General features: G+C 32.1%; 1 protein-coding gene across 1 annotated transcript in view; it reads left to right on the top strand.

Annotated features, from left to right (window-relative positions):
• Positions 1-13,062, top strand: part of DENND1B (DENN domain containing 1B) — a 219,873-nt gene that overhangs the window by 37,357 nt on the left and 169,454 nt on the right. The window contains exons 3-4 of the mRNA XM_017864615.1: positions 613-662; positions 2,630-2,749. Coding sequence (XP_017720104.1) covers positions 613-662; positions 2,630-2,749 — 170 coding nt within the window. The remainder of the gene's footprint in view (positions 1-612; positions 663-2,629; positions 2,750-13,062) is intronic.

The raw sequence follows: 13,062 nt of genomic DNA, 5'->3' as shown, positions 1-13,062 counted from the left end.
TTTTTAGATACACATTTCTTTAAGAGTGTTAAGATAAAACAATACCAAGAATTGAATCATGTAAATGTTTCTTTGGCTATAGAAAGTCTATCTCTCTCTCTTTTTTTTTTTTTTTTTTTTAACTGTTTGACTATGGGACATGTAGAGTTGTTATACCTCTCAGTAATTCATTCTGCTGCCAACTTCATTCCCTTTTCTCTGCCTGCATTTTAATTGAAACAACATTTATATTTTTGAGCCAGGATCTGTCAGAAGTCCCTATGGCTAGACTGTGGTACAAGTAGCAGCAGACGTAGCTTACCCATATGGTGCGGTGCTTCTTGTAAAATCCATATGGCCTTGTTGAAGGGAATCCCAGCGGGGATGTGAAGGGTGTTAATACCCTTCAGGCCAGGCCTTTCCCCCCTGGGGTTTCTGTGGCATTGTCAGTGCAATCTGCCAAAGCACAAACTTAATTCCTTTTTAATAATCAATTATTTTAGTCTAGGAACCTGTGCTATTTTCTTAAGGACAAAGAAAGCAACTTTTTTCCTAGAAAATGTCTCTTAAGTTTTAACTGCATCTTAAAAAATATTCTAAAACGTTTCTTTTTTTTGAAATTTCCATTTGTAGGAAATACTACAGAGTGTGCCAAAGTTCTGTTTTCCCTTTGACGTTGAAAGGTACAGTATAAGTATCATTTAAAATAAATGTAGCTTATTTTAGTACATACTTAAAAATGATTACATGTGCTTTTTTATAAAGTAAAATGTCCCTTCTCTTTATTGCTTCTCACAAAAAGGCTAGAGATTGAAAAGAGGTTGAAAATTAATATGTGGAAGAGGAAGCCTTTTAAATCACATCTTTTATTTTCTCTACTATGAACAGTTAAGACGAGTCTGAAAACACTATTGCCAATAGTTTCTATTTTTTCCCTTTATTCTCTCTTCTTCAGGTAGAAATTGTGAGCACTAGTGGAAAAAAATATTAATATGACCTTGATCAGAGTCTTAGAATTATGTCTTGATATATATGTTTCCTGGTTCCTATCTCACTTCATCCTCATTGAAAAGACCATCTGTGTCATGCTGTAAAACTCATGGCTACTTGTCTCTCAAGAATAACTTTATAGAAGTAGTGTAATATTATGGAAAGCTATAGGGAAACTCTTATAGTTTTGAAAATCTTATTTTTATATTTCACTGAACAAATATTGAATGATGAAATTGCATACAGTTGAAATTTCATGGAACATACAGCCCTGTGAGCATAACAACAGATCATTTATTGTTTTTCATGTGATTTTTTAAATACTCTTATTATCAGTTTTCTTAAGAGGGTGATATGAAGGGTTTTTGAAAGAATATTTATTTTAAGCAAATACTTTGCTATAGTAAATATTAGTGAGACTTTATGATTTTACTGTATTAAAGATAAAGCCTTCTGAATGATGGACTAATCAGTACTAATAAGCATTGTCGATGAATGATACTCCTTGTTTTACCTTATCTGAGGAATCATTGCCCTACCCAAACAAAAAAAGTTACAGGTTTCATATTAATAGTAAGGAAGATTTAGAATCCAGCTACGAAAAGCATATTATGAACCTTGGACACTAGAGGTCCCATTTGTGACTAGAGAGTTTTTTGTTTTTTTTTTTAAGTTTATTAAAGTGTAAGAAAAACCTGTCCCCTTAAAAGTGTATTTGTTGAATGTTCAGCATTTGACATGCAACATTTCCTGACAAAACTGTTTGTAGCATTGATACTGGCAGTAATTTATTTCCTTCTGTATAATCACTGTGGCTATTTCAAAACCAAAGTGTAGGCGTCATGGATATTTTATTTTGGGACAAGGAAGCGCAAATTCAGTTATGGTTATCTAATGGCAAGATTACAGCCAGTACTAGGAAATATATTCATATATTTTAAGTAGAAATAAAGATTCAATCTAACGTTTTATATTGCCCCTTATACCAAAGTGTGACACATATTATGGTAGTATGATACTTCAAAGTTGACTAAAATTCTTTACAGCTTAGCTGGTAAGCCTTTTTTATTTGGTAGAAATTATATTCTTATTTTATACTTGGAAATTTATTTCTCAGTATATTGATAGCTGTACAAGAGAATTCTAGGAAAAATATACCAAGGGTATTTTTGTAGGATACTTTATTGAGTGAGAATGTCAACAGGAGAAGCAATTAAACAGAGCTGGTGGTGGCTGCCATTGGATTCTAAAGCGACATGATTTGCTATCTAAGCAATTTTAGAATAATTAGGAAAAGTGGCTAGCGTTGAAGAAAAGGACTTAGTCATCACTTCTAGCTTCTTCTACAGTTTCAGTAATAATATTTTGATAATTTATGAAATACGAGCACTTTTAGTCTTATGAACATTTATGGTAGACTACCTTATGATTTCCTAGTGAGAGATTAATATATGCAGAACTGTTCAGTCTATGAGGTATTACAACTTATTTTGGTGTTTATATATTTCACACTTGCTTTAGTTTTAGAACATAGTTCTGGCTTCAAGAACCAGCTGATTAGAAAGATGAAACCAATGTCACATACGAATATACTCTTGCTTTTTTCTTGAAGAAAATTGTCAAACAAGGCACAATATTTCATAATGTTACTATATTTTAGGGTGTCTCAGAATCAAGTTGGACAGCACTTTACCTTTGTACTGACAGACATTGAAAGTAAACAGAGATTTGGATTCTGCAGACTTACGTCAGGAGGCACAATTTGTTTATGCATCCTTAGGTGAGTATTTGTAGTAAAAAAAAAAATTGGATGCAAAATAGGTAACTGTATCTCTCTTTTGTACTTTGTTGTGCTTGGGATGAAGAAAAACTTGTTTTCTTTAAAAGCAAGTTGAAAATAATTTTCCTGACTTTCTGTATACAGAATCAGTTAAGTTTAAAGATTTACCATTATCATAGTGGAACTTTCCTTGAAAGAATCGATTTTTTAAAGATTAGATTTTGTAGAATTATTTTGAAAACTAAATATAAAGAGATGGATTCAAATAATATAGGAGTTTCACCTATTAAATGAAATACAAAAAGATAAGTTAATGTATGCCCTTTTCTATCACTGAACCTGAACTTGGATTTTTAAAAGTGAACTGCGGCTTTAAGACAGAGGTTGCAAACTGATGAACCTGGTAGAAGCGTTTAGAGGTTTTCATTTGGCTACTGGGTGTTTTAAAAATTTTAAAGGACGTTAACCTTATGAATTTTAGGAAGTTTTGTATATCGTTCATATTTCACATTCCTTTTGAAAAGTGAGGATATCTACTAATTCTGCCATGGCAGCAATAAACTGGAACTGAATAGCAGATTTTTAGTTGTATCATGGGCTTGCTAGTTTCCACAGGTCCTATCTGTCCTGTCTAATTGCCTACATTATCTGCCTTCATTCAGTAGGTAGTTGAGAGTATGTGTCCTGCCTGTGGACTTGGGATCTGCGTTGCTGACTGTTAGGAAGAAAGGGATCTAAAGGTTAGCATCCTTGCAATATGTCCTGATGAATCAGAAATCCAGATGTAGTCTATAAAAATAGGACACTATATTATTATTATACTATGGATATTGGTCAAGCTAGATTTCTTAGAAATGCTCATAGGAAAAGAAATAACAATTTATGAAATAACATTACTAAGAAAACTTTGTTATAAAATCAGTCTTCTTGTTCATTTGCTGTTAATATTTAACTACATTTGTATCATTCATTTAGTGTTTGTTAATTTACTTAGAACATTGGTTAGAGCTGGAGAGTTTTTTTCAAGCTTTATTCAAAAGTAAGTGCTTAACTGCTTTATACGTAATAGAATTGTGAATGTGCCCCCATTCTCTCTTTAGCACAACTTTTTCATCTGGATAACAATTGTGCTTAAAACTTACACTTTATCCAAAAGAATGTCATGCTTAAAACTGTGGGTTAATTTTTTGAACTTGGAGCAGGTTGGCTGGGCAGTGGGGGTGGAGATGACAGTATGGGCAATGGTGGGGAGAGTTCCTTTCATCATTGTTTCATGCTGAAAGTTCAAAAGCTACAGTTTAAACAGGAGTATATCTTTATGCATTGTGCCCAAGATGGATTTGCCCTGATGGAAAGACCAAAACTGTATATGCTTTCTTATTTTTCTCAATGAATTTTTGAAACTTTTCATTAAAAAATTCAGATTTACAGAAAAGTTTTCATGGCACAATGAACTTTTATATGAACATTACCTAGATTCATCAGTTGTTAGCATGCATTTCTCTTCCTCTCTCCTCCTCTCCCCTACTCTCCCTTTCTCTCTCAATATACACACACACACACACACACACAGACACACACACACACACACACACACACACACTTTACCCCACCTTTATTGTTTTTGTGTACCCATTTAAGAGTAAACATCATTTTCAGGTAAGATTTGAGTCTGTATTTTATAGCTTACCTCACTGCCTCTGAACTGACCTCCTGATATTTATAATTTAAAAGTCTGAGCCTTTTGTTTTGAACTCTTAAAATACTTTGAATACATTGAATTTATTAATCATTCACAAATAATTATTGAATGTTTAGAACAGTTTCTGTAAATGTGCTTGTGGAATAAATATTCTTAGGAATTTCTGTTTAAATTGAGGAAAGCAATCATTACTTGAAAATATTTATATAAAACATGAACTATAACTATTTGTTAATGGACAGAAAGAATAATATAAGGTCCATATTGGCAGCGCAATTGTCATTAATTTGTAGGAAACAAACTCTAAAGCAAGTACAATAATCAAGTTATTTTTATCTGTGGTTCTAAACTTGTATATGTAAAAGAACCCTGAATGTTGTGGTATATTCTTTAAAGTAGGAAGAGTTTTTAACCTGCAGAAATTATGATTATATTATATAAACATAATGAAAACTAAAAGTAAAATCATGTATACCAATAAACAGAACATTTCACAGTAAGTATTATTGAATATTTTATCTTTTATTTAAAATCATTTTCCTTTTGTATTTATTTTGTCATGTGACAGTGCTTTTGGTAGATAAGAAATAGGAGGTGTCAAAACTTTATGGAAAAATCATAGAGGAAAATCTTAAATTTAGAAAATTCTGTTCTCCAGCTTGTTTTTCCTAGTAAATTAGAAAAAATATTGACATTTTAAGATTTTAATGGCATATCTTAATATTTTTCCTGAAAGACAGTATGTGAAGGGATTCTTTGAGAACAGTGGATTTAGAGAATAACCAGTAAGTTAGATAACTATTTAATTTTAATAGTGAGTGGAGGATTCAAATATAATGGAATTCAGCATCTTATTCAGGAAATTGGAAGATTATAGATAGTTAAATGTCTATTTGTAAGCTATAATCAGTGTATCCCCTGGAAAGGAATTTTGACAGATTTCTATAAGTGCTACAGTAAGAGGAGTTGTGGTGCTTTTGGTCCAAGTTTATCCACCTGGTTTGATGGTCCTTCACCACTTTTAGCTTTATAATTGTTGAAAGGATGGATAAAACTCTAAATGTCAACTAGAAGGAAAAAATTACTGTGGCAGCAAGAGTCTACATGGAGTTCCTAAAAGATTTGTGTATTTGAGCACATAATGATGAAAATGCTTGTATGGTGACAAGCATAGTAAAATTTAAAATGCAAATAATAAACTGGTGGAAATATATTTACAACCACTATAAGGAAGAGTTAATAGCCAAAATACATAATAAGCACCTACAACTTAATAAGAAAAATAATCTGATAGAAAAATAAGTAAAGCATCATAACTTACAGAGGAAATGTAAATAATATATGCAGCTGTGAATGGTGCTCAGCATTGCTGAGGGTAAAAGAAATGAGCCCATTAAGGTTAGCAGAATTGAAAAAATTTTTAAATAAGCATGAGGGAAAACACACTTCATATGCTGTTTATAGGACTGTAAAATGGTATAAGCTTTTGAAGGAAAATTTAATAATATCTATTAGAATTATAAAATCTCATATTTCTTCAGTCAGTAGTTTCAGTTCTAGGAATTTAAATCCAGGATTATTTCTAAGAGTGAGGAGAAAAGTGTGAACAAAGGTATTTATTATAGCATGGTTTCTAGTAGGAAAAAATGCCAATTAGCTAGATTTAGTCATTCCACAATGTATATGAACTTGAAAACAACGTTTTCAAACAATGAGAGTAACATTCTGGTGGGAGAGAAGGGAAGGGGTTGTGGGACAGAGAGGAGGTTATACTTGAAAAGAATGTTTTCAAGTATACACAATAAGTACATAGAATTTTACCTGTCAGTTTAAATGAATAATAAAAAATAAATGTAAAAGTGTTGACAACATGAATGCCCCTCAGTAGGAATTGATTAGGTATATTATGGTATATTTGTAGCCTCTCTGTCCCACAACCCCTTCCCTTCTCTCCCACCAGAATGTTACCCTCGGGAGGGCAGGGATTTTTGTCTTTTGTTTGCTCATATATTCCCAGTGTCTACAATAGTGCCTGGCACATAATTCTTAAAAGACTTAATAGATAATTATTGAGTAAGTAAATGAATAGTGCAACATTATTTTGCTATTAAGAAAAACACACATATACACCCTGACTTAGAGAAATATTTATGATCTGTTGTAACATGATGGAAAATTTCAAAATAATATTTATAGTATGTTCTTATATTTGTAGAGAACAAGTTATATGTGTATGTAAATGTATATGTATTTAAAAAATAGCTAACACATAAATATTTGTATATTAATATACGATTGTATGTACTTATAAGAACATCTAAAAGGATATATCCTGAACTTTTTTTACTTTATTCACTTCAGCGTTTATCTACTTTTACAATAAGCAAAATCATTTCAATTTTTTCTTGCTCTAAAACTTTGAGATGTTATTATGTAGATAATAAACTATAAATGTGGAACTATAGGTATTATATTAAAAATTAGTAGGAATTTAGCTAGATCATTTTTTGCCAGGTAAAATATGTGTGTATTTGTAGGATAGGAAATTATCTTACTAGTATGTTTTAGTATAGGCACTCCATACCAGTCAGGTGATCATGGTGATATAGCAGAATTAAGAATGGAAATGGGGGCTTGGCGCAGGGGCCGACGCCTATAATCCCAGAGCTTTGGGAGGCCGAGGCAGGCAGATTGTGAGGTCAAGAAACGCTGCCTCTACTAAAAATACAAAAATTAGCTGCGTCTGGTGGTGCATGCCTGTAATCCCAGCTACTTGGGAGGCTGAGGCAGGAGAATCACTTGAACCCAGAAGACGGACATTGCAGTGGGCTGAGATCGTACCACTGTATTCCAGCCTGGCGACAGAGACTCTGCCTCTAAATAAATAAATAAATAAATAAATAAATAAATAAATAAATAAATAAAATAAAATAAAAAGAATGGGAATGGGACAGTTTCATTCAGTGTTCTTGAAAATTGGGATTTAAACAGAAAAAATATTGCTAATGGGATGGCTTTATAATCTTTGAGCCAGATATTGATGTTTCTCTGTAATTTCAACACAAAATGTTCAACCAGATAGGAATGATTTGTAAGATGGTTGGAGAAATTCTATTACACCTAAAATTATTTTCTTTTTTCTCCTCCTCCAACAGTGGTTACTTAATTTTACTGTACTCTTAAGATGTGGTTGAAAAAAGTTTGTCTTTTTTTTCTTTTCTTTTTTTTTGAGATGAAGTCTTGCTCGATCACCAGACTGGAGTGCAGCGGCGCGATCTCGGCTCACTGTAGCCTCTGCCTCTCAGGTTCAAGCGATTCTCCTGCCTCAGCCTCCGGAGTAGCTGGGAATACATGCCTGCGCCACCACGCCCAGCTAATTTTTGTATTTTTGGTAGAGACGGGGTTTCACCGTCTTGGCCAGGGTGGTCTTGATCTCCTGACCTCCTGATCAGCCCACCTTGGCCTCTCAAAGTGTTGGGATTACAGGCGTGAGCCGCTGCCCCCAGCCTAGTTTGTCTTATTTCATTATGAAACCAAGACTTAGAATAACTGGTAATTTTAGGGGGAAAAGGAAGGTAGGATTATCTAATGAGCTATTCATACAATGGTTTAGGGTAGTCAGGTCTCTTAATTTACAGGCCAGCTTCCTTTATAACAGACTGTGCTGCTTCCAGAAATATGTGAGAGAAGATCAACTATGCTCATTTTCTGAGTTATTTATGAGTAGCTGGCAAAAAGCCTTTTTACTTGCAGTCAGTTTTGTAGGATTGACCTGACTTTTAGAATTCATGTGCTTAATAGGGCCAAAATTTATTGAGAAGTATGATAAAATCCTTGCATAAGCAAGACGTAGATATATGCCTTTAACCATATTTTCTGATAACAAAAATAAATTATTTTGCTATAGAAAATTTGGAGGATCTAGAGAAGTTTAAAAGATAAAATAAAAGTCACATATATTCGTGAACACATAATTGTCACTTATGTTTTGGTATTTAGTTCTAGTTTTATTTCAAAAGACTTGCTAAGATACATTTACAGATTTTTCTATGGGATGTCAAAGTAAATGATTAACTGTAGTCTTTATTCAAGGTTTGTAAAATGAATGAATGCATCTAAAGCAGTTCATAAATTGAAAAAGCTACAGTGGCTTTCATATTATCATCCATAAGTGGCTCAAATGTTTATACATGCTTAATCTGACAATTGTTCATTGCTATTGTTTCTTTTATTGTAAGTTGAGATTTCACACAAAAATATTTCCCTTCTGAATGTTGGTTATGTTTAATCACTTTCTTATATCTTTACCAGAAATGTATTATGACTTTTGGGTATTAAAAAATGTTAATACCTTCTCCTTAAAGATGTCTTTTGTGCAAAGTTAATGCCTTTATACTGAAGCATTCTCTATTTGTAGGTATTCTACTGTGAGATAATAATGGCTTGATTATCCAGAGTTCGTTGTCAGTAGCAAAAGAATTAAGATTCTTGGATAGAAATTAATTAATGTTTCTCCTATTGTCTTTCCAATATCCTAAACACGAATTTTTTTCTATTGTGATAAAATATTATTTTCCTAAAAATCTTCTCTTTTGTGACTTATCTTCTACTGTTTGAATTTGTCTTTTAATCCAAAAATTATAAAATAAAAACATTTATGAATGTCTCTTGAGTTTTGTTGATATTGAACAGTTTAAAATATTTTAGGTATTTATAAAACGTAGACATAATTAACATGCCATACATTTAAGAAGCTTTAAGGTATATCGATACAAAGTAAAATAAAACAGTACAAATTGATAGAATATTTTAATTAGAAATAGCAGAAAATAATTTTGCTTGGATTTCTTGACTGGCAGAGACTCTTTTAGGTTAAAGATGTTGATACTAATGATACTAAGTGGCAGTTAATTAACAGCAACATCATTTAGTGTTTGTTTACCTAGCCAAGTTGTCTGCTTAGTGACATATATGCATTATTTAAAAAAAGAAACCAAAAAACTATTCTAGTACTTAGAGTTCTAAGCTGGAACATTTGTATATAATGCTGTAAAGCGACTTTTGTCTACTCCTGGATGATGCTATTATAGGACTTGAAATTGCTGTAATCTAGATTTACCTCAGAGTTCTAAGAAAATTGCACACTATGCTATATAAACCATGTGTCCGTTTTCTCCTGGATTTAGGTCTTTACAAGATTTGAAAGTTAGTATATTTCTTTGATTTCTATTTATTTTGTTCATCTTTTAGAAAAAATACTAGAATTTAGGCCTATTTAATATTAAAGTTGACATTTAATTTTGAGTCACTGTTCTGTTCTTTAGTTCTTTCTATGACATGTCTATCCTAGTTTTAACAAGATTTCAAAAATATCCTGAGATATTACTAATTTAAATCTGGCAATTGTTTGTACTTAGAATTGTTTCATATGCTAGCAAAAATGCAAGAAATAACTTTTTTACCTAATTTGATTAACATAATTTTATAACTATAAAATTGTCGCCAAGGGTTCAAAATACTTGAAGTACTCCAATAAGGAAGACAGATTTATGTTTAGGGCCTTTGTAGTTCCCCCTCCCCGCTTTAACTCATACCAAACTTGAAGCTTTCACACTCTTCCTTTGGGCAAATCCCTCAGAAGCAGAATGTTTCAATTTTACACATTTCGTGTCAATTTTCCAGACAGAAAAACAGCCTCTAGACATTAGACGTTTTCCTACGGAAAGGCAGTTTCCTTAGTTTTATTTGATTACTATAAGTTAGGTTCCTGCTGATCGCTTAGACTTTAGTGGTTACCTGACTATTTGACAAAAAACATTTCCTTTCCTTTATTTAACCTTTGACTTTTGAATGTAAAAGTTTTATCAGCTCTATAGTGGAAGTAGAAGTGTGGGGGAAGTCTTCTTACTACCACAAAATGGACTCATGACTTTATGTATATCTCTCTCTTTTGCCTTATGTCTTTACAGAAAATTAAAGAAATGATCTTACAATTAAATTTTAACGAATCTCCTGTACTTTGTTTTAAAATAATTGCTCATAATGTTTTACATTTATATATGTTGGCAAGACTATGAGAGTCACAGTTATTCTTTGTTAAGTTTTAAAAATTCAAGTGAAATGTCTTATTCACTTACTACGATATGTTGAGTAATTTTTTTTAACTTCCTAGGATTTTTGTGGTCTGTTGTAAGAATACAGACTTTGACTCTCTTTGGGACTATAACATTTAGTGAAAAACATTTTAACATTTTACCTTATTGATAATCAGTTTAAAATGAATTGCTTTGAACATATATTGTTTGAAAATTCCCTAAGAAACCACAAAATAAAGACTTGAAAATAACATTTCTTACTCTAGCAACATAAGCTTATATAACTTAGTGTCTTTTATCTGTGTGTGTGTGTGTTTCAAAAGCTTTGGACATAACTTTCTTTTAAAAAATGATGTTATTTTTTGCCATATATTTAGACTTAAAGTGTACATAGAGTATAGTTAAAATTGGAATTGCTGGACTATTTTGTATACCCTGGATCATTTTCTTGTCAGATAAAAAAGTGAGTAGTCAGTAGGATTTCCTGTTGAGCAGTTGCTTCTTATCAGGAGTTATAAATTCAGTTACCTATGTGGACCAGGTAAGGGACTCAAATGAGAGAAACCTGTTAGGTGCCTAACAATAGGAAATTGGGGTATGTATGGTGATCTGAATTGTACATGCCACACTCAAAGACAGAAGCCACAACTCAGCCCTAGGCATTTGTTGCACAGTGAAAAATGTGTGGCCAGTATTACCCGTTCTTTTGATTTTTAAGAGGAACAAGAAGTCCGGATTTTTACAGTGAATTATCTCAGATTTGGAAGTTGGCAACTTATTTAATTCAACAACAACAGTGTTGACCAAACAAAATATGCCCTTAGGCTAGAAGCAGCCTGCAAATAGCCAGTTAGCACTCTTTGCTGTAGATGTTGTTTATTTACAACAGAAAATGTCCTTGCCTTCTTGACGTTTCTAGGAGCAATGGCTACGTTATAGATTAGTTCCACTTTTATATGTTGTGTTTTTTTAAAAAGTATGAATGATATGTGCTCTTTAAAAGGAGAAAGTTATCACTGAGAGCCAGTACATGTTTACAAAGAGAGCATTGTTTATAACTAGACTTGGTTTTAGTATGGTGATAGTACATACTGATGTATCAGGGAGTGCTGTGGTTGAAATTTGAGTCTGTTCTAATATTTCACAAACAAATTATGTGTAGAGTGTTGGTTAGATGATACAATTATAAGTCTTTTGATTAGGTTAAATTTTCATACTTAGAATGTTGATAAATAATTGGTGTTATTTTGGGAGGCATCTTGAACACTTTTGCAAGCCATACCCTTTTCAAAATTTTTATCGACAGTGATGAACATGGAAGCAATACCAAGCTAAAACTGTAAGGATTTACCAAAATGTTAGTTAAAAGAATCACATTGAATAGATCTTAATTTGCTGGGAAATTTGCCCCTGTGAACAAACTGTAATTTAAAGGTCATAAAGGTAATGCTCTCGATATTAAATAAGCAGATGAATTTTGGAAGATAGAATTTGCTTCAGTGGATAGAACATATAGGCAGGCTGATTTAAGATTACAACAGAATGATTTTTGTCTCAGTTCATTTAGCTGCCTGAAATGCCTGGTCATTGAACATATTTATTAAAAGGCTCGCTATATAGAAATACATGCCAAGATAGGGTGATAGACTGTCTGTGGCAGGCCCCTGAGCATATATTACTCAGGTTGATTAGGGTTCTAATCCCAAGATTGCTATTCCATAGCTTTGTGACCCTAGATACGTTGCTTTATCTTAGTTTAGTTAAGTATGTATCAAAGCATTAGTGTAAGAATTAAATGAGATAGTACATATAAGTATCCAACAAACTGTCATTCATATAGTTACTCCTTAAATAATATTACTTCCTGCACTTCCAGTTGTTTTAACACATAAATTCTGTGATTCTTAGATTCTGCTCTCAACCCCCAGATGGATGTATAACTAACTAGTGAGTTATACTCCCCAAATAGAAATAATAAAGTATTTTGGGGCCTTGGAGATGACTATGAGAAATATCCCATAAGAGTAAAGCTTATTTCTAAACAGTATTAGTTTAATTTATTGATGAAGTCATAGCCTGGTACCAGGATGATATTCAATAAAGCTTATTATTCTTGGACATGTAAAAAACAGTAATAATTACGTAGATACCAAAATGCCTAGTACAAATAAAAACTTTAAATTTTTTAAAGTAACCTAAATATGGGTATATTAATCAATTACTCAAAGACAAGGATATAATCTTACAGATAAATTATATTTATCTGTATAAATTAGCTTCTTAAGGAAAAATCTGGTTCTGATGTGCCTTCGCAATTTGAGAGGAAATTAAAAGGGGAAGATAATCAGTGAAAAACAATAATATAAAGTTCAGAAAACCAGAACATTGAAAGAAATGTTAAGGGTTTTTGGTCTAGAAAAGGAAAAAGATTATCTCACTTTCTAATAACATAATTATGATATATATGTAGATAGAGAAAAGTGTTGGTTTTATATATATATATATATATTTTATAG

This window comes from Rhinopithecus bieti, unplaced genomic scaffold, assembly GCF_001698545.2.
Source record: "Rhinopithecus bieti isolate Rb0 unplaced genomic scaffold, ASM169854v2 scaffold_74548, whole genome shotgun sequence".
Classification (NCBI taxonomy): domain Eukaryota; kingdom Metazoa; phylum Chordata; class Mammalia; order Primates; family Cercopithecidae; genus Rhinopithecus; species Rhinopithecus bieti.
The sequence above is the reverse complement of the archived record's forward strand: the minus strand, read 5'-3'. Positions and strand labels throughout refer to the sequence as shown.